At 42.9% G+C, this 24,736-nt stretch overlaps 1 protein-coding gene across 1 annotated transcript in view; it reads right to left on the bottom strand.

Annotated features, from left to right (window-relative positions):
- The window catches only part of ADAMTS9 (ADAM metallopeptidase with thrombospondin type 1 motif 9), a 191,911-nt gene that overhangs the window by 162,057 nt on the left and 5,118 nt on the right, over positions 1 to 24,736 (bottom strand). The window contains exon 3 of the mRNA XM_036738867.1: positions 20,354 to 20,516. Within this exon, the coding sequence (XP_036594762.1) occupies positions 20,354 to 20,516 (163 nt within the window). The remainder of the gene's footprint in view (positions 1 to 20,353; positions 20,517 to 24,736) is intronic.

The raw sequence follows: 24,736 nt of genomic DNA, 5'->3' as shown, positions 1-24,736 counted from the left end.
GGAGGCACATTGAAAACTGTCTGACAGGGGGGTTTGCCTCAGCCTCAGAGAGGCTAAGTGATTTATCTGCCCATGGTCACACAGCAAGTTAGTAAAGACTGGAGGTCAGATTTGAACCCACATTTTCCTAACTACAAATCTACCACTCTACTGTATTTGGTGCCAGGGATACCAAGACAAAACGAAGGTGTTCCAGCCTTCAAGGAGCCTTCATTCTACTAGTTAGGACTGCTCCCTTTAGACTGATCACCAGCAGATGCTTCACAAGGTACCAAGACCCAAATGGTCATTCTTGACGTCTTCCCATGATGAAAAGCCACCAAAGGAAAAGCTCTTTGTTCAGAATATGGCTTAATATTTCATGACCACTTCCCTTCTTTCCTCCTCCATCTCCAACTACTCAACACCTTAATTACTAAATGCCACTTAAACTAGTAAAAGGATTAACTGCATGAGCAGAGGAAGTCTCTTATGGTAGGCAGAGGACAGCCTTGGAGACAGGATGCTGGGGGTTCAAATCCTGCCCTTAAATGCATACTGGTTTGGTGACAATGGGCAAGTCATTTAACCCTTCATTACATCAGATAACTCTGATTTTTGGTAGAGGTGTATAAGCAGCCCATAAGTTTTTGGGACATCCTCACATGGATTAAGTCACAGGTCCTAGCAAAAATCACACAAACAAAAAAATAGTTGCATGGTCATGGTGTATGAGGCTGAAAATGCCTAAAACATTGTCAAGATTCTTAGTAGTCACAAGCTAACTAATGTACACAGATCTACCCCCACCTCCCATCCACTCAGTGGGCATGATGGGTAAATGTCAACACACACTGAAAAGACTGAAGTTCAGAGGATCTACTATGGAAAACACGTGTAGGCTACAAAATTACTTGTTTGGAACTTAGATGGAACAAACCAAGTGAAAGGCTAACTTCTTCCTACTATGTCCAACCAATCCTAAGAAACCCACTAATCGCTTAAGTTCAGATGGCTACTTAATAACACATTTGGAGAGGGATTCCACAGTAAAACAACAAAGAGAATGTCTACAGAGAATGTGGGAGGAGGAGGAGGATTCAGCAAACAAAAGAGAAGGGGGGACACCCTCAAAGTCAACAATGAGTTCTTAAGGCATTCTTCTGCCAAAGAATGGAAGTAGAGAAGGCTGAAACAGGCTGTTTTTGATGAATCAGCTCTAGTGATCAGGTCTTGCAAATGTACTCAGAGGAACATTTAAAATCCAGTATGTGACCAAATGAGGATAAACTGGGGTTCAACCCCAATTATGGCCCAGAAAGACATACAAGAGGGTAGCTGATGCAGCACAGTGTAACAGGCTGGAGATGGAGGATGGAACTGGAGTCTCAGTTTCAGCTATCTGCTCACCCTGGAAACCTAGACAATTCATTCATTTAAGGAGAGCAATGATTTGGCTGGACTTGGAATCAGGAAGTTCAGTCCTGCCTCAGACACTGGCTAGCTATGTCAAATCTGGACAAATCACTGCCTCAGTTTCCTCATCCATAAAATGGAGATGATAGGAGTGCCTCTCCCTCCCAGGGTTGCTATGAGGATAAAAATGAGGTCTAACTCACAATGTGCTTTGTAAACCTTTAAGTAATATAATTTAGTATATAATGTAGCTAAATATAGCCATTGTTACTATAATTACAACTATTCTGTTTCTCTGAGTCCCACCTAGAAAATGGGCACAATCCTATTTGCATCACCCACCTCAGAGGGTCGGTGTGATTAAAGTGAGATCAGGTATTATGATAGCACTAAGATATTGTTAGCAACACATATATGAGTATGGACATATGTGTACATTTAGTACAATGGAAAAAGCATTAGAGTGTCACAGGAACTGGGTTCAAATCTCACCTCACTTTTTACCTGAATGCCTTTGGGTGAATCCTTTAACCCTCAGTCAAAGGACTCAGTTTAATCTACTAAATGAGGAAGATGGAACAGCCGACCTCTGAGGTCCTTTCCAGGTCTCATTTATGATAGGACCATGGCATCATAAAGCTTGTCATAGCTTAAATTTGGGGGCCACCATCTATGTAGAGATCTAGAACTGTGGTTTCAATGTCAGGACCATCTTTGCCTTAGAGAGACTCGCCAGGGTCACCAAAAGGTTCCATGACTTGCTGAGGTTCTCACAGATGAGTAACTGCCTCTCCCCACTCCAAGACATCCATCCTCCACCCAGATGTCCCAGTGGTTGTTCTAAAGTAAAAACCTAACCACATCACTCCCCTCCTTGACAGACTCCAGCTGCCGCTTGGTACCTCTAAGATCAAATACAAACAACCTCGTTTGCCAATTACAAACCTGGCCTCAGTCTTCTTTTCTAGCCTTATGACACATTACTCCCCTTCAGCTAGGTGGCACAGTGGCTAGAGCCCTGAGTCTAGAGTTAGGAAGATCAGAGTTTGAATCCTGCCTCAGACACTAGCCATGTAACCCTGAAGAAGTCACATCACCTCCGTCTGCCTTAGTTTCCCCAGCTGTAAAGTAATTATAACATCGCTTCTTTTGCAGGGTTGTAATGAGTTTCAAATGAGATAATATTTGTAAAGAGCTTAGCTTAGCACAATGCCTGGCACACAGTAGGCACTTAATAAATGCTTATTTCCTTCCTGCCTTCTCACACACTGGCCTTCTTGCTGTTCCCATACACAATGTTCCACCTCCTGCCTGGAATATACTCCCTTCCCACCACTGCTTCCTAGGACCCCTAGTCTCTTTCAAGGCTCAGTTCAAAGTCCATGAAGCCTTCCCTGATTCCCTCCCCTCCCCCGCTCCTACCTGGCACTTCTGCCTTCCATCTACTTTGTCCATATCTAGAGGTGCTCTTGTTTCTTATTCACATAGAAGGTAAGCTCCCTGAGGGCAGGAACAGTTTCAGTCTTTCCTACATATCTCCAGTAAAATGCTTGTTGTTTGATTGAGGAGCTGAAACTGAAACTCAGTCCTATGCCACAATGTCTCCACTAAAAACCACAAATATGACAAAATCGTGCCCTCAAAAAAACATTAAGGAAACCCAGGCTGGAAAGAACAAGCACGGCCCAAGAGTATGAGGAGATCCTCCTGCCCCCCCACCCTTTGCAGAAGTGGGGCCTCACAAGGGTTTTACATGCACATATTTTAGACTTATTCGATGAGCTGATCAATGATGCGGATTCCTTTTTTGTCTTTAAAAGATATTGTTTGTTATGGGAGGGCTTTCTGGGAGGGGAAGGAGGGATACTGGGGGACATTATGGTGAAGCAAAAAAAAAAAAACCAGAAGACATTTATAAAAACTTATTTAAACAAAACCAAACCCCTGCTAATAGATTTCTTGGCCATTACTTACTAGTGCTTGAGCTACAGACTGGTATAGTGCGTATCACGTGAAATTTAATAGTCCAAAGGTTTGGGTTCAAATCCCACCTCTGACTCATAAAAGTCACAGAACCTTATTGAAACTTAATTCCTTATCTGTAAAAATAGAGTTAATAATACCTGTAAATGCCTACCCCTCACAGATCTGCTGTGAGGCTCCCGTGAGTTAGGCTATGTAAAGCATTTTACAAACACTGAAGGGCCATGTAAATGTCAGTTGTTACTATGATCCCACAGGGCTTAGTATTTAGAGGAGTGTCTCTAGATATGGCTATAGTGATAGACACAACCTTTGAATCAATGTGTATAAATATACATACAGAGAGAGACAGAGAGACAGAGAGAGAGAGACAGAGAGACAGAGAGAGAGACAGAGAGACAGAGAGACAGAGAGAGACAGAGAGAGAGACAGAGAGAGACAGAGAGACAGAGAGAGACAGAGAGAGAGAGAGACACAGAGAGACACAGAGAGACACAGAGAGAGAGAGAGAGAGACAGAGGAGATAGAGAAACAGAGTCAAAGAGAGAGGTGACAGGCAACATAGTACAGTGATTACAGGGCTAACCTTGGGATCACAAAGACCTGGGTTCAAGTCCTGCCTCAGACACATACTGGTTATGTCACCTGTGACTTTCCATACTGATTGTTGCTGTTTTTCAGTTGTGACCAACCCTTCATGACCCCATTTGGGATTTTCTTGGCAAACATACATTTCCTTCTCCAGATCATTTTATAGATGAGGAACTGAGGCAAACAGGGTTAAGTGACTTGCCCAGGATCACACAGCTAGTAGTATGTGAAGCTGGATTTGAACTCAGGTCTTCTTGACCCCAGTGCCACTAGCTGCCTCTTTCATACTGGTAGTTCCTGATATAAATGAAATCATAGTTTTGGACCATAGAGAAAAAGATGGGGATGGGAATGATAGAAACACCACTAGGTATAGCTACAGATATATAAAATATCTACACGTAGATTATGTATATAATATGTATTATATACACACATAATAGGGATATATGTATCTATTTATGTATATAGATAGATATATACACACACATTGATTATATATATAATACCAACATAGACAAATTTTGAAATATTTGATTAAATTCAGTCAAGGCACTGTGAATATATATTTATATATACACAAATACAAAAATCATTATATATACATATAAAAAACATCAATATAAGCAATATATTGATATGTAATAGATATATTAATAACATGTTTACATATATCACATAAATATTACATGGATAATATTTGTTTTATACAAATATATTTGTTTTATTTTATATAAATATATATTTTTTCTGTAACTACATAAATGACACCTACTATACATATACTTATTATCTATATTCACAGTGTCTTGACTGAATTCAACCAAATATTTCAAATATTTATCTACACTAGTACATTTAAAATGACTACATTAGGCACTGAGCTTGGAATCAGGAAACTATGAGTTCAAATCCTGCCACAGACACTTACTAACTTTGTGACCCTGGTTAAGCCAGTCACTTTACCCCTCTGGGCCTCAGTTTCCTCATCTGCAGAACGAGGGGATTGGACTTGGGGTGCTCTCATCCCTTCTAGCTCTAAATCTATGACCCTATGAACTGAGAGATGTTGGTTTTTGACTTCAGTATTTTCAATGGGATGTTCCTTACTGTGACCCTGCTGTGCCCCTGCTTGCATAAACTGAGCAATGAAGACTCATGAGTCCTCTCCTGGAGATAGGAGTCTTATTCTTTCCTAGGCAGCTGTAGTCCCCATGGCTGGTTGAGGCTAGGAGTGTGTTAGTGCTTCCAGACTGGCTGAAACTTTCTCTCCAAGTAACTCCCTCAGCCTCTGCATGCTGACCAAGGTCAAACTGCCTGCTGCTGGGATTCCCAGCTGCCCACAGCTCCATCTCCTGGCTCCAGGCTTCTCCAGGGAAACCCCTCCCTTCCCTTCCCCAAAGCCCCTTTGTCCTCTCTGCTTTCACTGACCCCACTGAGCTAACAGCTGCTTGGGAATCCTGTGGGTGTCCATGCTTAACACTTGGCCCAGCGGAGGTGTGTTGGCCTAAGTTCTAATTCTGTACTGGCACCCTGGACACATTCCAGCATCTCCTTTCACTGATCTCATCCCGTCAGCTGGCACTTGGTAAGTCTTATATATGGCCTTGGTGAACCCCTGAAGAAGCTAAAATAGCTGAAATTCAATGCCTAGGATATGTCCAATGTTTCATTTTCATAAAGAGGCCTCGGTGGGCCCAGATGAACAAGGCTTTGGCTCAGGGTGCTGTCCTGGGCAGTGGACATCCATGGAGCCCTTTTGCCCTGGACCTGAAAGCTCAACTCTCAGGGGAGCTGCCCGCCCCTCTCTTGGAAGCTGGGATTGGCTTATTGTCTGCACAGTTACCTCCCTCTCTCCTCCCTTCCTGCTTCCTGAAAAAAACTTGCTCTTGCCCAAGGAGAAAGAATGCCTCCTCCTGGCTGTGTTCCCATTAAGAAATCACAGAACACTCTGGTGTTAGAAACCTGCAATTTGGTCTGGAGCTTAAAACAGCTCTTAGAGCTTTTCAAGAATGAACCTACCTACTGCACAAAGTGAGAAATCTCTTACAAATAATTTCCCTAATCCGCAGGCTCACTGAGGACTGGTTTATACAAAATAGACCAGATGAGTGAAAGTTCAGCTAGTTCCAGCATCCCTGGCTTTGCTGGACATTGCGGGTGCTAAGGATGCTGATCCCTGCTGATGGTCTGTTTATGACGGGGTAGGTCGGGACAAGCTGGAAAGGCCTAGTTTCAAAAGATGGTGCTCTGTTTCCTCATCTGTAAGTTGAGGGGTCTGTCCTAGATGACCTCTTAGGTCCTTCTCCAGCTCTAAATCTGTCAGCTGTCATAATTATGAGCCGTAGACCATGTCCCCCCCTTAAAATGTGTAGGCTTAGGAAAACACAACTTCTGCTCATTACATCTGGGGGCTGTGAGCACCTCTCATCCATCTGTCTCAAAAGAACATCAGGCTCCAAAAGTCTGCTCAAGCTCCTTCAAACCATCCAACTGAACCTTCACTCTTCCCTGAACCACAAAGAACAGCCTTGAAAAAAAGTCCCAAGTCATATGACCAAAAAGACTGTGACCCACGTCTGTGGCCATTATTCCAAGATACAATTTTTTTTAAAGTTTTCATTTTATGAAAATAAAGAAAGCCACTGGCTGACGTGTACAGAATAAAAGGCATCGCATAAGTATTCTGCACCCTGGGCTTAGGCAAAGTCGAAACTGTAATTGCATGCTGCCCACCCAACATTCCCTTAAGGTCCATTTCTTTCCTTTTTCCATTCCTCTGCCTCTCAAACTATGCTACCATCACTCCATTTCACCCAAACATTGATTTTGGGGGTGGGTGACTTGCTCCTTGGAAAATGAAAAAGCCACATTCCTGAAATAAGGTCAAGCCTTTCAGACTCTGGCCTCAGAAGCCAAATATTGGGGGTCAGTCAGAGCACACTGAAATTTTTTTCCACACTGGGAGGCCCAGACTTTCCATTTCTTTCCACAGCAGCATCTCGAATTGGACATAACAACAAATTCAAAGCTGGGTGTGACATGGGTGATAATGAGCCTGGAGACCTTTAGCATCTATTTCTTCCCTTTAAAGGATTCTGACTCAACAATCACACCATTTATTTGCCTTTGATTTACTCTGTCTTGAAATAAATTGAATATGAAAAATAATTCCTTGGATTTAATGGAAGTCTCTTTTTCTTTAAAAAAAAATGAAGTCCATTTACATTGTTTCTCAAATACTCTGTATTACTTATCTGTGTTCATGTAACTCCATCAGTAGAATGTAAACTCTTGGAGGGCAAGGAGTGTTTTGGCTTTTGTTCTCTGGGGGGGTGGGGCCCATGCCTGGAACATTTTCTTTGTATGCAAGACTGGACCTGTGATGTCATTGGGATAGTGAGGTCCTTATATCCAAGCAGGTGAGCAATAGTCTTAGAGAATTGCCTTGGGGGTAGAGAGAGTTTAAGTGATGTGCTTAGAATCAGAACCTCAGTAGTATCTGATCTCAGTGGGACTTTGAACCCAGGACTTCCTGACTCTTAAACTAGATTATTTTTCACCCTCTTCTAACTTTCCCTATTTCTGTGGAGGGCCCCTCGACCCTCCCCATCACACAGGCTCACAATCTTGGTGCCTTCCTCCCCTCTCCCTCACCCCACCTATCTAATCTGCTGTCAAGTCTTGTTGTTTCTCTCCCAATTCCTCTTCTCTATACTCACACAACCCCCACTATTGCAACAGCATTCTAATACTCTGTTTCACCATCTGTGGTGTATCCCTACTCCCTCCATCTTCCACTCATCTGCCAAGGTGGTTTATTTAAAAGCACTGGTCTGACCAGGTCACACCCCTCCTCAATGAGCTCCCATGTCTCCCTATTGCCTTCAGGATCATTATAAACTCCTCTGCTTGGTATTTATGACTCTTTAAAATCCAGTCCTTTCATCAAACTCTACCAACCAGCTTCACTGGCCTCCCCTGCAGTTCCTAGAGCATAACACTTCATCTCTGCAGCCCCGCACCCCCCCACACCCCCATCGTTAGAATGTTCTTTCTGCCTGCTCACTTCTGCCTTGTAGAATCCCTGGCTTCCTCCAAGACTCAGCTCAAGTCCTATCTTCAACAAGAGGACTTTCCCAGTCCCCCCAGCAGCCAGTGCCTTCTGCTCTCACACCAGATTCAGACCGCCTTCCATATATTCGGTATAAATCATGTAATTTGCATGTTGTCTCCACCATTAGAATGAATACTCCTCGAGGGCAGGGAGCATATTTATACTTTTCTGGGTATCCTCAATGTTTACTGAACACAGTAAATGCTTAATAAACTCTTGTTGATTCACCTAGTAGACAAGAGGCACTTAATAATACTTTAGACTGAATTTTCATTATGATTTGTTTGTTTGTCTTACAGCCTGCTTATCCAAAAGCCTGGGCCAGAGGATAAATAGACCTCTGTTCCAGGCTCTCTTCTGGATGACAGGTTCTCCTAAATGCTTTGCAACTTTCAAACGGTCATTCAAAGCTCCAGAACGCTTTGATGGATATAGGGTTTTAAATGCCAAACACCTCCTGCATAATTAAAGACACCTTGAGTTTAGAAATCAATGTGATTATTCCTTCTCACTAACAAAAATGTGTTTTCCATGATTTCTCACTTAAGAAAAAAACCCTCCTTAAGATACAGCCTACTAGGGAATTATCAGAAAGGCCCTAGATGGGTCCCACCCACTCACTTAACCCCAAATATCTCTTCCAGCCTCAGGCCAAGATGCCTGAAATAGCCCCCACTGTTGCTCCCATTCCACAGGGACCTGACTAAGGTAAGGGATCAATTTTAAAGTGGGATTACTGAGCTGATATCACAGTTATCGGAGAGGGACAGGATTAGCAGGGATCTGTTATCTTATTCATCCCTTCATCTTTGGCAGAGGGCAAGGAATGTGGAGAGCTAGGACAGCGGACAGGTAGGTGCTGACATGAGAAGCAAAGGCGCTAAGCCTTGGTTTCATGGGATAAAGCAGCTGGGTCAGTCATAAAGCAGAGGGTATGCATAAGGAATTGACTGCTCACTTCAGGGTGGGGAAGCTTCTAACCTGGCTGGGGGTGGGGGAAAAAGAATGAGAGAAAGGGAAAATGTGGGGAGGGGACGTAGCTTAAAAAAAGGTCTTGCTCTTAGGAATTAAGGGTTCTCTTTTGTTTCCAATTCTGATTTAGAAGCTAAGCTCTTCTAGTCCTCAGAATATGGCTTTTTGGCAAGTTCTGGTTTTGTTTTTTAATTCTTGGGGAAGAGAATTGGAAAAATCCCAGGGAGAGTTGGGTTTTCCCCACCGTTAACAAAATAGAGAAATGCAGCCAGCATCAAGTTAATTCAGACCAAGGGGGAAAACAACCCACAACAAGGCCCCATTTGTCTTCACTGGAATTACCCTTGTTCTGGCTTCCATTTCTCCACTGGTTCTGTTCATGGAGATCTGGCCTGGGTTTGGGGGCTTCTGTTGCAAAAGTTGCCAGAATTAACTACTCAGTCATTGGAACAGCCACCTGACTGTGACAAGGAAGATGAAGCAGAGGAAGAGGAGGGGTCCCTGCTTACCAAGGCTGAAATCAGAAAGCAAACAATTGCCCTATAGAAAGGAGAGAATAAATGATTAACTAAAAATCCAATCGAAAGGTGGTCAAAAGGAAGACTTAAAAAAGGAATAAAAAAGGAAATACAATTTAAGAAAATGGATTGAGGGGAAAAGAAAAGAAAATAACCACAAAAAAATATGCCACCAATATAAAATCAGTGCAAAGAATATAAGCTCTGTGAGGGCAGGGACTGATTCCTGGTCACCTTTGTATTCCTTGTGTCTGATAGTGTCTTGCCGCTAAGGAATGTTTTTTTTTTTAACCCTTATTCGTAGTGTACGATCACAGATTTAGCGTTGGAGTATAGCTCATCTAAGCTCTCATTTTACTTATGAGGAAACTGAGACCCTGAGATTGAACATGGCCAAAGTGAAGTAAGACTCGTATAGGTAGCAGAGCTGGGATTTTAACTCCATGTAACTCCAAGGTTCAGAAAATTCGTTAGTCAAGAATTGGGAAATGACAATTTTACAAATTCAGACTGAGGCAAAAATCACAAAGCAACTGAAACCCTGGTACTGTTGGCTAGCATCCTCACACCAGCTCCTGGCTATCCTGGTCTCTCTTTCCTCACCAGACCACTTCCCCTCAAAACATACCTGCCTTGTCTCTTGGTCCATTTGGGCCCAGCTCTATCTAAGGGTCTCCTCCAATAAACTAAGAGAATAACGATTCTCTACTATGCCATTCTGCCTCACATGTAAAGACAATAATCTGCCATGGAATTAACACAGCACATGAACTGAAAAGATTGCAGGGTTTGGAAATCTGAAGACCTGGGTTCTAATCTCAGTTCTCTTAATCCTCTTAGGTTCACTACTTGCTTCATTTATCCTAGCTCTGGAACCTTTGTAAATCCTCTTATTTTCTCTAAGATTCAGCTTTCTAATCCGGGAAATGGGCATGACTTGCCTCAGGGAGTTATCATGAGGCTCAAATGAAACATTGTATATTACAGGATTCCTCAAAGACTTGAAAAGTGCTAAATCAATTCAAGTTATCACCAATCTGGTTAAGAGGCTGCTGGAGACACATTACCAAAACCTAAAGGAGAGAGGTTTTTTTTTTTGTATTTGTATCCCATGCCCTGGCACAGCATTGGCAAATAGGAGGCCCTCAATAAATGCATGTTGATTGATTAATGAATAGTGAGACTTCCGTGCACCCAGCTATGCTCCTGAAACCATAATATCAGAGCTTTATGGTTAGAAGAAACTTTCAAGATCTCTTGACATTCAACCCACACTTTTCATCAATAAGGAAATTCAGAGACATTTAGTGCCTTAGAGGCGGACAGCTAGGTGGATCAGTGGTTAGGACACCAGGCCTGGAGTCAGGAAGGCTCCTCTTCATGAGTTCAAATCCAGCCTCAGACACTTACTAGGTGTGTGACCCTGGGCAAGTCACTTAACCAACCCTGTTTGCCTGGGTTTCTTAATCTTTAAAATGAGCAAGAGAAGGAAATGGCAATCCACTCCAGTATCTTTGCCAAGAAAACCGCAAATGGGATCATGGAGAGTCAGCCATGACTGCAAAATGACTGAGCAGAAGTGGAAAATTCACATAGGTCAGAAAGAGCAGAACTGAGATCTAAACACAGGTCCTCCTGACTCAAATCCAGTTCTTTTTCCACTGTATGATCTCGGATTAGACACAGAGGTAGGAAACATGTGGCTTTCTAGGTCCTTGGGCATGGCCTTTTGACTGAGTCCAAGTTTTATAGAACAAATCCTTGTATTGAGGGGATTTTTTCTGTGAGGTTGGATTCCGTCAAAGAGCTGCACTTGAGGACCTAGAGGGCCACATGTGGCCTCAAGGCTGCAGGTTCCTCACCCCTGAATTAGAACATACCAGCCTTAAACCTGAGGCAACCTTGAGACTTCTGCATTCTTAAATATGTTCACTACAGGAAAACCGGTAAAGCACAAATGAGACTTTTTCAAGAAGCTAAGATGGGATAGATTTAAAAAAAAATAAACCGAGGAAGCAAGGAAGAGAGGAAAAGCAACAGGGCTAGGTGACCTGGGTTCAAATCCTGGCTCTGATTGATTACAACCTGTGCAACCCTGGACAAATCATTTCTCCCAGCTGTATAAAATGGATAGATGGGACTAGATGGTCCTTGAGGTGCCTTCTAGCCCTAGCTAAAATCCTTTAATTCTGCACCTCAACATAATCATTCCTCAACACATGCACCTATTGAATTGTAAGCTTCTTGAGGATGAGGGAAGTCTGTTTACTCATTTTTTGTATCCCTGACATTTCACATCCCATGATGCCTTGCACTCTTGCAGGCTCTTAATAAACATCTCTTGAGCGAATGGATCTTTACTAGAGACAGCAAAGCAAGGTGGTCATCACGTGAGGCTTGGAAGTCAGGAACATTTGGGTTCTCATTTCACCTCTCACACCTACTGTGTGACCATGGGTGGGTCGTTTAAATAGCCAATCAGCAAGCACTTATGAAATGTATGTGCTCAACAACGTCCTGTGTGTCCTGGACACAGCCAGAAATGAAACAACCCCTGCCTCTTACCTGCCTCAGTTTCTTCACCTGTAAAATGCAGATATCAAAACCTACAGCACCTACCACACACAGCATTGCTGTTTTGTGGCTCAAATGAGCCACTGTGTATAAAGTGTTTTTGCAAACTGTGAAGTACTCTATAAATAGCAGCTTCGAAATAAGAGTATACACAGATATTAGAAAGGTCTCTCAGAATGATGCCTTGTCCCACTCCTTTACAGAGGGGTGTGTCTGTGGGGGGCGCGGGGTGATCTGTGGCTGCATGACATATAATGCCAGGTTTTTTTCACCATATTGATTAGTTTTGCTGAATTCTTTTTCCAATTCTTTTCTTTTTTAATTCTTTGTTATAAAGCATGGTTATCTGGGAGCAGAGGGAAATTCAGGTAATGTAAAAAAAAAAGACAAAAAAGAAATCTCTCAAGAGATAAAGAAGGGGTCAGGAGGTGGTGGGATGAGCCCTAGATTTGGAGGCAGAGGCCCTGGGTTAAAATCCCACTTATTTTTTATATTTTTTAAAAAGTGCTTGGCACATAGTAGGTAGTAGCACGGTGCCTGGCACACAGTAGGTCTATAAGTGTGTTCCTTTCCCTTCCCTACATGACCTTGTGCAAGTCATTGTCTGGAACTCAGTTTTCTCATTTGTAAAATGGGTGGCTGGGGGACTAGACTAAAAAATCCCCAAGGTCCCTTCCATCTCTACATCTCTGCTCTTAGGCTCTGAAAGAATCTGCAAACAGGGTTTCTCATCACTGTTGCCTCTGTATTCAGGCCTCTCTGATTTGTACCTATCAGTCTAGCCTTCAGGTGTTCATCCTGAGGTCAGACCATCCAGGGAGCTGGGCTGTGGCCTGGCAGGTTTCTCAAACCTTCAAGCACTTTGTAGGACAGAAAATTGGGGGGAGGGGGTTCCATAGCTCATCTCCCCTCCCCACCCCCAAAAGGGTTGAATCCTGCCCCAGAAGAGGACTGTTCTTCAAATATTTGTTTCAGTGAGGGAAGTGACCACTTAGCCGGGATGGGAGGAATCCTTCAGCCACAACTTCTCCCTTCCCCCAAGGATTTCCCTAAAATGAGTTCTCCAAGTGACAAAGCTATTCCTTTGGGGGACTGTTTCTGTTGTAAGGGGTTGGACAGATCCAAGCTTCTGGGGCTACTTCCCTACCCCACCCAGCAAGTAATATTCATTTCCTCTAAAGTGAAGCTTGGGAGAATACATTCTTCCCCCCTCCTTGTTATTGTTTAGTTGTGCAAGTTATGTCTGACTCTTCATGACCCCATTTGGGGTTTTCTTGGCAAAGATACTGGAGTGCTTTGACATTTCATTCTCTACTTCATTTTACAGATGAGGAAACTGAGGCCAACAGGGTGAAGTGACTTTTCCATGGTCACATAGCTAGTAAGTGTCTGAAGCCAGGTTTGAACTCATGAAGAGGAGTCTTCCTGATTCCAAGCCCAGTGCTCCATACATTATGGTGCCACCTAGCTGCCCCTTTGTGGGAAGTCCCAACCTTCCATTTGACCTTCCATAAGTCCATCCAACCATCCATCCATCCATAGGCATTTGTTAATCACTTACTATGCACCACCAGGCACACTGTTACATACTGAGGGTAAAAAGCATAAGCAAAACCAGGCCCTGCCCTCAAGAAACTTCCATTCAAAGGAAGTGAAGCTCCCAAGTCCAACTGGAAAAAAAATGGTCTGTGGAACCGACTGGCTTTCTTTTTCACGATTTCTTTTTGTATTTTTTTTTGGAGGGGGGAAGGCAGGGCAATTGGGGTCAAGTGACTTGCCCAAGGCCACACAGCTAGTAAGTATGTCAAGTGTCTGAGGCCAGGTTTCAACTCAGGTTCTCCTGACTCCAGGGCCGGTGCTCTGCTCACTGTGCCACCTAGCTGCCCCAACCAGCTTTCTTCATAGGATTTTTGTTCTACTTGACTAGCACTAAAGAAAAAGGGGAAGGGTATAGGCAGAATTTGATGGACAGAATAAAGATGGAATTTCTCTTGCATACTCCAAGGAATCTGTGATCTCACCAAGATGGGTACTTCCTCTAGTGAGTCAGACTGCAGTCCATCCAAGCCTGCCCAAGCCTTCCAACTCTTCACCCATTTAAAGGAGGCTGTGTGGTGTGGTGAAAAGAGCATTCACTGGCTCTCAAGTAAAAAGACCCAGGTTCGGATTCTACTTCTGATGCCCACTGCCTCTGTGACTTTGAACAATTTACTCTCTCTGAGCCTCCGTTCCCTCATCTGTAAAATGAATGCTGCACTATAAGGCCTCTGAGGTTCTTTCCAGCTCAAAGTCTATGATTCTCTGATCCTAGAATCCACACAGATCTGTTCTACCCAACATGCTGGGGGGCAGAGGGAGTGGGGCATGGTGGGAGGGGTTTTGCTTTTTTTGATGGGCACATAATGAGTAGGTGTTTAATAAATATTAAGTGAAACAAAAAATAAGAATAACAATGAAGAACAGAGACCATTTATTGGTTTTCCTTCAACTCTTCAAGACATAAAAAAGGGAAAAAAAGAAAGTCCCAGTAGAATATAAGCTCCCTGAAGGCAAACTTGTTTCCTTTTGCATTTATAACCTGAGGGCCGAGTACTTAGTAGTACTTGTATAATAAACACTTGGCCCTAAATGGTCTTAATAAAGAGGAAAGTGTGTCCTCCCCTTCTTTGGAGAGGTGGGGGGTTATGGGTTTGGAACATTATGTAAACCATCAGGATTGACTGATGTTTTAGTTAAAAAATGGAATGGCTTGTTAAAAAAATCTCTCTCTTTTTTGTTCTTTGTTACAAATATATTTCTCTTTGGGGAGAAATATATTTGGAAATGGTAAAGAACAAAGAAGAGCAAGACAAAATCATAAGTTTGAAAGCATATTTAGGCTCCATCAAAGTAACATTAATTTGGGATTTCGCAGGACTGCAGATTTAGAGTCAGAAGAGACTGCAGAACCCATGGTTTCCCCCCTTCTTATTTCATAGCCAAGGAAAATGAAGTTGAGGATAGCAGTGTGACTTGGCCAAGAGAACTCAGGAAAGCAGAGCTAGGATTTGAACCCATGACTTTTGACTGTAAATCTTCCCCCTTTCCACCCTACCAGTAGAAATTCTTGGTACCAGGTCACACGTCTTTCTCACTGATTTAAAAGATCCAAATCCTCCAAAACTCAGGATTATATACAAGGTGTTCCTAAAGTCTGGATACATAGGCAACTGACGGCAATGTGGAGTTATTACATCAAGTTCACGTGAACCTTGCAAAGCTCATCAACCTTTGCATCACAAATGATGGAAATCTTATTGAAGATGTTATTTGTTAATATTCCAATTAAATAAAAATTTCATTCATTTCATTTCTTGCAAACATGCCTTTTGGCCTATGTATCCAGACTTTAGGAACACCCATATCTCTCTATAGGATTATATAGATCCGAATCTCCAAAACCTGGGATTACATAGAGTATCTCTTGATGCATCTCATGATGCTAAAAGACTGGAAGCTCCTTGAGAGAAAGATGAGATTGTTTCATTCTTTGTATTTAGTGTCCGGCACACACACAGTCAAAGCTTTAAAAAAATGCATAGACCAGAGGACCAACTGGAAAAGTAATGGTCTTCATCGACCCCTGTGGTTACCAGGAGGCAACTTACACAAACAACAACAAACTCTTCCAAATGGCCCATCTCAGTTGACCATTTGGCTTCCCTGCTGGAAGTGGTATTTAGCCAGCCACTACAATAGATGCCCCATGGTCTAAGGAGCATGAAGAGGGAAGAGGACCCTCCCTGCCCTTGAGGAACTTATAATCAAAGGCTGAGGACAGAAACACAAATAAATACACATGAACTTAAGAGACCAGTGGGTGGAAACTCAGATGCATAAGCAGCTACAGTCATGGAGAAACATACACGTCATGTGAAGAGAACCAGGGATAGGAGGAACAAGAGAGAAAGATCACAAGATGAGGCTGCATGGTCTGGTGGAGGGAATTCTGAAATGGGAGACCATCGGTCCAGCTCTGGCTCTGCCATTTGGTGGCTATGGTACCTTACAGTGAATCACTTTACCTCTCTGGGGACTCGGTTTCCTCCTCTGCAACATAATGGGCTTGGACTTGACTGTCTCTATCATCCTTTCTATCTCTAACACTCTACAATGTCATGGAAAGGAGAAAGATACAAAGAATTGGAAATAAAAGGAGCACTAGATTAACCCTGCCAAGGGTGAATCCCCAAAGCTTAACAGGTTGCCAGAACTCAACACGTTCCATCCCTGATGAGTCTCCCTGGGAATCTTCCCACCCCCCCTGCTACTTTGGCTCTGTGGGTAATGGCTACCTTGTTTCAGTGGTTTCCATGACCTGCTCGTCCGTCCCTTCGACGGCTGCTGATGGATTGTGCCATATTCCATGGTTCTTTCCAACTGTTCTGAGCCTCCTGCATCTGAATTCAAAGAAGGGGAGCAGAAGCAGCTGGAAGAGAGAAACCAGAGTGGCATAGTCCAGCAGCAACCTTTGGAAGAACCATTCAAACTGGCTGGGGCGGGGGAACCAAACCGGGTTGGGCTCCCGATCCATTTCCCAAGCTAGGAAAGGTCAGGGCTGCCTCACTGGTCTTCAAAAGACAAACCTCCAAGAGAACCCAAGAATGAGTTCTGTGGTTGGGAAGGTGGCATTGAACAGTCAAATGAGTTTGTCTTTGAACTCATGCACAGTTTGTACCTGGGTTCTCTGACTCAAGAGCCAGCCCTCCTTAGCCTAATGGGGGGAAAGAGTCATGGGTAGGCACTTTGTGTCCAGGTGCTAGGAGAGCGTCTGGCACACAGTAGGTCTGCAATAAACACTTGCTGCATTCAAGTGAAAGAAGTCAATGATGAATCATTCCCTCTATTGACCAAAATAGAAACAGGTCAAAGTGTCCACTGAGGGCTTTAATGTCTGCCATCTTTTCATTCGTGTCTGGCTCTATTTCATTGACCTTTTGGGGTTTTTTTCTTTTCCTTTTTGCTGGGGGGAACACAGGGCAATTGGGGTTAAGTGCCTTTCCCAAGGTCACACAGCTAGAAAGTGTGTCAAGTGTCTGAGGCCAGATCTGAACTCAGGACCACCACCAGGGCTGGTGCTCAACTCACGGTGCCACCTAGCTGCCCTGCAACCTTCTGTTTTAAGGGGGAAATGGGCTCTCCCTTGGGTTCCTAAAAATCATGCTTAGGATAACTTTGCAGCCAGTGATCAGCTTCTACCCTAGAGATGCTTATGGATCCCCACTGATTGACACGGCCCGATATGCAGAATTTAAAGTGACAAATGGTAAGAAGTTTTCAATAGTCATCAGTCATTCCCCAGAGCCTGCCGGCAACACAACTACACAGAAAGAAATCAGATCACTTTTCAGAATCCTATCAGTCTCAGAGGGTATCACTTGAGCATACCAGCTCAATAAGAGACAGTAAAGGGTTCACACCAACCTGACATACTTTGAACACATGGCTTTCGTTGATAAACTGAGGCTGCCCAGACCTAAAAACAACTCCAAGCACTTCTGTAATGGGTCAAATGCTACTGCTAGAGACTTGGGAGGTGAAGAAGCAAAGGCCTGCTCACTGTGGCCACTCAGATGAGGGTTCAACATATTGAGCTGGCTCTAAAACACCAGAAGCTGGTGGTGTGGGACAAAATAGTTTTTGTAACAAAAGAAACAGGACAAATACTTTTGGGTCCCTGCCACTAAGCATGGGAAAATCTAAGCAAACACAATATTTTTTTTCCCTCCAGGCATGTCCATTTTAGTCACAGTAGCATAAACAAAGCACAAGAAATTGGGAAAGATGGGATAACCCCACAAGGCAACAGGATTTAGTGGATTAGTGGGATGACATGAGGGCAGACAGCACCCCAAAATGAATGGAAAAACAGAGTTTCACAAGATAAGAAAAATGGGAAGGTGGTATTGGGAAGTGGGAAGGGTGCCTGATTAAGGGTCTACCGATCATAGATGCAGAACCAACAGAGACCTCACAGGCCATATACTGCAGAAATTCTTGACCTTACTTGTGCCCTGAATCCCTCGGGCAGCAGCCTTATGAAGCCTATAGGCCCTTTTCCAGAATAATACTTTTAAATGCATAAAATAAGACACACAAGATTATAATGGAAACCAATTATGTTAAAACATAAACAAAATACTTTCCTTTATCATCCCACAAGTTCCTGGAGCCCAGGTTGGGAACCCCTGATTTATCCCAACCTCCTCATTTTTACAGATTAGGAAACTGAGGACCAAAAGAAGTTTTAAGTGGCCAAAAGTAGGATTTGAACCCAGGCCTTCTGGCTCTAAATGCAGGCTTTCTTCTATTGCACCATACCACTCTTGACTTGGCTTCAAATCCTGACTCTGCTACTTATTACCATTAGAATCTAAAGGCCCTCTCTTAGAATATAAACTCTTCATGAGTGGGGATCTTTTAATTTATTGTATTTGTATCTCCAGTACCTAAAATATACCAGCACTTGGTAGGCACTTAATAAATGTTTGTAGACTGATTGCCTGTGCAGCCTTGGAAGGACAAATTACTTAACTGCCCTGGGCCTCAGTTTCCTCATCCTCATCTGTAAAATGAGATGGCCTCTGAGGCCCCTTTCAGCTCTTAACCTATGACCTTGGTGCTTCTCTGAGCCTCTATTTTCCCATGACAATATGAGAGGCTTGAACTGTATAACCTCTATGTTCCCTTCCAACTATAATTCTATATATAGATCTCTACAATCATATTTGGGCAGCAGCAAGCCTGGGCATCTTCTGTAACAAATTAAGGGAGATTTGAATAGTATTTATTGTCAAATACAGAGACCGTTTAGATCATGGACCCCTTTGGCAGTCTGGGGAAACCTATGGTCCCCTTCTCAGAATAATGGCTCTAAATAATTGAAGGAAATGCTAGATTTTAGAGTTTAGAAAACATAAAGATGTCATTTTTTTCTCACCCAAATTCATGGACCCACAGAAATCTGCTGCTGGATCTGAGAGAAGCAACTGGTTTTTGTCTTTTTTTATACCCTTTTTTATATACCTATAACCCTATGCCTGGTTCATAGCAGGTGCTTAAAAATGCTAGTTGATTGTTGACTGATGGGTTAAGAACCACCAATTTAAATATTTACAAATGTAAAGACAAGTGCCCCCCAATGTAGGACAGCAGGTGAGAAACGAAGGCCTGGCATAGAATCACTGGTTAAAGAACCCAGGGCTAAGAAAAGAGCCATCAGGGTCTGAACTTGTGAATGGAGGGAAGGCTTTGCACTACAGCCACCAAGGTTGGAAACAGACTGTCTTTTTTGTTTAGTTGTTTGAAGTTGTGTCCAACTCTTTGTGACCCCATTTGGGGTTTTCTTAGCAAAGATAATGGAGTGGTTTGTCATTTCCTTCTCCAGCTCACTTTACAGATGAGGAAACTGAAGGGGTAAGTGACTTGCCCAGGGTCACATAGCTAGTAAGTGTCTAAGGTCACATTTGAACTCAGGTCTTCCTCACTCCAGGCCTGATGCTCTATCCACTTCAACACCTAGCTGTCCAAAACCATTTGGGACTTAAAACAAACAAACAAACCAGGAGAGTGAAGAAATAAAAATCTGATTCACAGCCAAATATACAAACCATAGGCTTGCTTGCAATCATGCTTCCTCAGACAACAGAACATTAAATGCATATCAGTATAAAGAAGACATGTCCACAATTTGAAGGGATTGGGGAGAATCTCAGAAGCAAGGCTGATGGAAAGGGGCCATTTTCATGGCTGATACAGCATCATAGTTAGAAATGCATAAACAAGTGTAAGATCTGTGATTTCTTCAGGGTGAAGGAACTTGTCAGTGTGCAGGGCCACCAAGGCAAGGCTGCAAGCCATCTATGGCTTATCGAGAAATCCTTGGGAGCTACTTGGGACCGCTAGGGTTAAGTGACTGGCCCAAGGTCACAGAGCTAATAAAAGTGAGAATTCAGACTTAAATCCAGTTCTTCCTGAACTATAAACCTAGCACTCTCTCTACTATGTTGCCTCTGTAAAAACAAAATTTCAGAGAAATTGAGGGAACGTCGACTACACAGGAAGACATGGCTTCAAGGGCCAGGTATCTATCTTCTAAGGTTCCTTTGGGGATTAGCCATATCAGCTGAGTCACAGTTTACTGCTATGTATTCGATCAAGTTACCTTTTGTCTCACAGGTGCGTCTTCTGGTGGCTGAATCTTGACTAGGTGCGCTTCGCCGATAAACAACATGGGGCTTGTTGTGCTCATCTTCATATTCTTGGCCATCTAGGAGCAGCAGTGGCTCTATAAAATAGTCCCCATCGTGAGACCGGAATGTGCCCAGCTGAGAACAAACAGGGAGAAAGAAGTGCTCGATTTCACCTAAATCCACAGCCCAGAAAGAGCCAACCACAATCATTAAAAATAGAGGCCATCTCTGAATGCAAGATCCTTCCTGTGTTTGCTTATAGAAATTGACAAGGGTTCAAAGCAAAGAAATAAAAGTTTGCTTACTTTACCATGCTTCAAGCAAAGGCTGGCTAACCATCTGCTAGGCATGGTCTGCTAGGGAGTTCTGTCCTGTATGGATGGGACCGGATGGTCCTTTCCATCTCTCATATTGTGTGATTCTCTGTTTCTCCTGTCCATACTACCTGATACATCCAAATACTCTGATTCCAACATATCAATGAGACCCAAGTTCAAATCCCAGCTTTGACAATTACTACCTATGTGGCTTTGGGTGAATCACTTGCCCTCTCTGGGACTTTTTGTTTGGTTTTGCATCTGTAAAATAAGGGGGTAGAAGTTGACAGCCTCAAAAGTACCTCTTAGTTCTATATTTATGACAAGAAATGCAACCCAGTTCCATTTCAATTTCATCACTCACACACACACACCACACACACACACACGTACACGCACACACACGTGCGCACATGCGCGCGCACACACACCTTTCTTGAAGCTCATAGGCAACCTGGGACCAGAGGGTCAGAAATGAGATAGAGAAAGGTAGGTTTGGTGTTGAATTCTTTGCTTGGTAGCAATGGGAATTGGTCCCACTGTTTCGGAAAACTCTTTGGAATTATTCATGAAAAATTATAAAACTATTTATAACCTTTGAGCTGGTCAGTCCTCCTACTAGGATTATGCCGTATGGAGATTACTGATGGCAAAAAAAAGCCAGCACGTTAGGTAATACCAAAAGAGTTTGGAAGCAAACTGTGTGCCCAACCATTAAGGAATGGCAGAACCAACTATGGCATATAAGTGCAATGGAATATTAGGATGCCTGGCAGCCGATGGAGCAATAAATCGAGTACCAGAACTGGAGTCGAGAAGAGCTTGGATCCCAAAGAGGACATGACTAAAAAAGCAAGTGAAAATGGTATTATAATAATAGCGCCTGCCTCGCCTAGTTGTTTTGAAGTTTAGATAAAGTAATATTTGGAAAAATGCTTAGCACAGTGCTTGGAACACAGTAGGTACAATATAGATGCTATTCCCTTCCTCCTTTCCTAAGGAATAACAATTATGAACAAATTTTCCAGAGCAAAACATCCTTCTTGAGCTCCCCCTAGTATGATCTGTCATCCCCTAGTATCAGGGTTCTTGAAATAGGGTCCATGGACCCCTAATTTGGGTGATCTGTGGGTTTAAACAGAAAAATCCATAAACACAGCTTTATTTTTCAATAAACTCTTACTGAAATTTAGTGTTTCCTTCAACTATGAATTTAAAACAAAATATTCTGAAATATCTATAGCAGCTCCACCAGACTACCAAAGGGGTCCATCACAAACACACACACACACACACACACACACACACACACACACACACAAACACACACACCACTTACAAACCCTCACTGTATTAGAATATAAGCTCCTCACCAGCAGGGACTGCCTCTATTTTGCATTTCTATCCACAGTGTGGAGTATAGTACCAGTCATAAAATAAGAATGTACTAAGTGCTTTCATTCATTCATTCATTCATTCAGATTGGTGTAAAGAATGCTGGATTTAGAGTCAGGAAACCTGGATTCAAATCCTGGCTCTTCCACTCAACAGCTTTTTGATCATGGAAAACATGGGGTTAGTCAAAAGGCTAAAATCCTAGTTTTCCTCAGTCTTTTCCATATCAAAATCAAAGTGGGCATTCCCCCACTCAATATGTGACTACGAAGTTATAAATGAGGACAACTTAAAGCAGGAAAAAAATTACATCAAATAATAAAAAAAACTTGACATTTAAATTGGGTTTTAAGGTTTGTAGAATGCTCTACAGCCATTTTCATATCTGAGCCTCCTGACAATCCTACAAGGCAGTTACTACTGTTATTATCCCCAATTTACAGATAAGGAAACTGAGGCTCACACAGTTAGCAGGTATCAGAGGTGGGACTGGAACTCAGGCCATCCAGAGCCAGCTCAAACAGAGCAGATTGTTAAATTTTCAGTGTGAGGATTTAAGCCTCAGAAATCGGCCAACATTAGGAATAAGGGCTTGGCCCCTTATTTTTATCATTGTCTAGACTTAAGAAAGCATGGAGAAAATGTTAATGTGTATCAAACTTTAAAAGTATCACGTGGGTGCAACTTTTTTTTTTTTTGGCAAGCTGGTTGTTAAACATTTACCAGCACATTTTGCAGCTCTATACAATATTGTTTCCAATGTATCCAAGTTAGGAAATGGTTTTTTTTTTTTTAAATCAGCCAACTGAAGTGTAAAGATGTCCACTATGAATTGTGATCTCTCTTTTCTCCAGTTTGGCTTTCAAGAAGTCAGGAAGTGTACTGGATGGGGCAGGGATGGGGGGAGGGTTGCTGTGACATTAAATACTGTTTCAAAATAGAATAGAAAGGAGAAAGGGTAGAGAGAGAAAGAGAAGGAAGGAAGGAGAGATTTTGGGAGTCCCTTAACATTTGGGGGTTCTGAGTAAGGTGTTTCATTTTGCCTCAAAGGTGGCAAGTGTAGAAATATCCACACACCAAGTTAAAAATATAATTTTCTTCTCCCACCTCTAACACTGTGCAAATCTGCAGTAGTCACTGTCTAAGACTCAGTTTCCTTATCTCTAAAATGAGGGGCTGGGCCATGAGCTTCTAAGGTATTTTCTAGTTCTACTTAACACACAGCATTTGTATCATTTGCAAAACACTTTGTATCTCATCCTTACAACCTCCTTGGCACAGATTGCTATTACAATCCCATTTTATGGATGGGAAAACTGAGATTGACAGGCTAAATCTCTACAAATTTAGTTAGTATGAAGCAGGATTTAAATTCAAAACAATTTCTATTCACTAAATATACCTAGACTATATCTTGCAAAAGTGAGTCATACATATGGAGGTCTTAACTTGGTGTTTTCATAAGAAAGAATTGTTACATGTATTTCTATTTTGTTTTACTTTTGAAATTGGAATTTGGGGCAGGGGGAAATGTGTACTGATTTACAAGGTAGATTATGTTCTATTTTAACATGATTCTACTCTTACTTTTTTCTAGGGGGAGGGAGAGTGAGAGGAAGAGAGGGAGATGGAGGGAGAGGGAGATGGAGGGAGGGGGAGATGGAGGGAGGGGGAGATGGAGGGAGGAAGAGAGAGAGGGAGGGGGAGATGGAGGGAGGGGGAGATGGAGGGAGGAAGAGAGAGAGGGAGGGTGGGAGGGAGAGAGAGAGACACAGAGAGAGAGTGAGAGAGAGAGAGACAGAGAGACAGAGAGACAGAGACAGACAGACAGAGACAGAGAGAGAGAGAGAGAGAGAGAGACAGAGAGAGAGAGAGAAAGTGAAAGAGACAGAGAGAGACAGAGACAGAGAGAGAGAGAGGGACAGACAAAGATAGAGAGAAAGAGGGACAGACAGAGAGAGGGACAGAGAGACAGAGAGAGAAAGGGAGGGAGAGAAAGGGAGGGAGAGAAAGAGAGACAGAGAGAAAGAGAGAAAGAGAGACAGAGAGAAAGAGACAGAGAGACAGAGACAGGGAGAGGAAGAGAGGGAGAGGAAGAGAGGGAGAGGAAGAGAGGGAGAGGAAGAGAGGGAGAGGAAGAGAGGGAGAGAAAGACACAGAGAGAGAAAGACACAGAGAGAGAAAGACACAGAGAGAGAAAGACACAGAGAGAGAAAGACACAGAGAGAGAAAGACACAGAGAGAGAAAGACACGGAGAGAGAAAGACACACAGTGAGAAAGACAGAGAGAAAGAGACAGAGAGAAGAAGTAGTAGATGAGATGGAGAAGGAGGAACGGATGGGAAGAGGGACAAGGAGAAGGAGAAGGAGAGGGGGAGAGAGAGAGAAAATGAAGTAGCAGTTGCCAGGCACCAGAGAAAACTCATCCTTCATGTCTCCCCCAGGGGAGTGAATCCGTGATGAGATGCACTCACATCCTTACATGGTGACCCACACACTATTAATGCCAGTCCATCTCCATCACACCATCAACGGCAGTTTCAATTCATGGAGTAACAGTTTCTAGGAAAGAGGGTAGGCTAAGCAGGCTTGGAGGCAACTACATAAAACAGCCAGTACTGGTTGGTACCAACTACTCATGAT

Source organism: Trichosurus vulpecula, chromosome 9 (genome assembly GCF_011100635.1).
Source record: "Trichosurus vulpecula isolate mTriVul1 chromosome 9, mTriVul1.pri, whole genome shotgun sequence".
Lineage (NCBI taxonomy): Eukaryota > Metazoa > Chordata > Mammalia > Diprotodontia > Phalangeridae > Trichosurus > Trichosurus vulpecula.
Note: the sequence above shows the minus strand (reverse complement) of the source record. Positions and strands in the feature narration are given on the sequence as shown.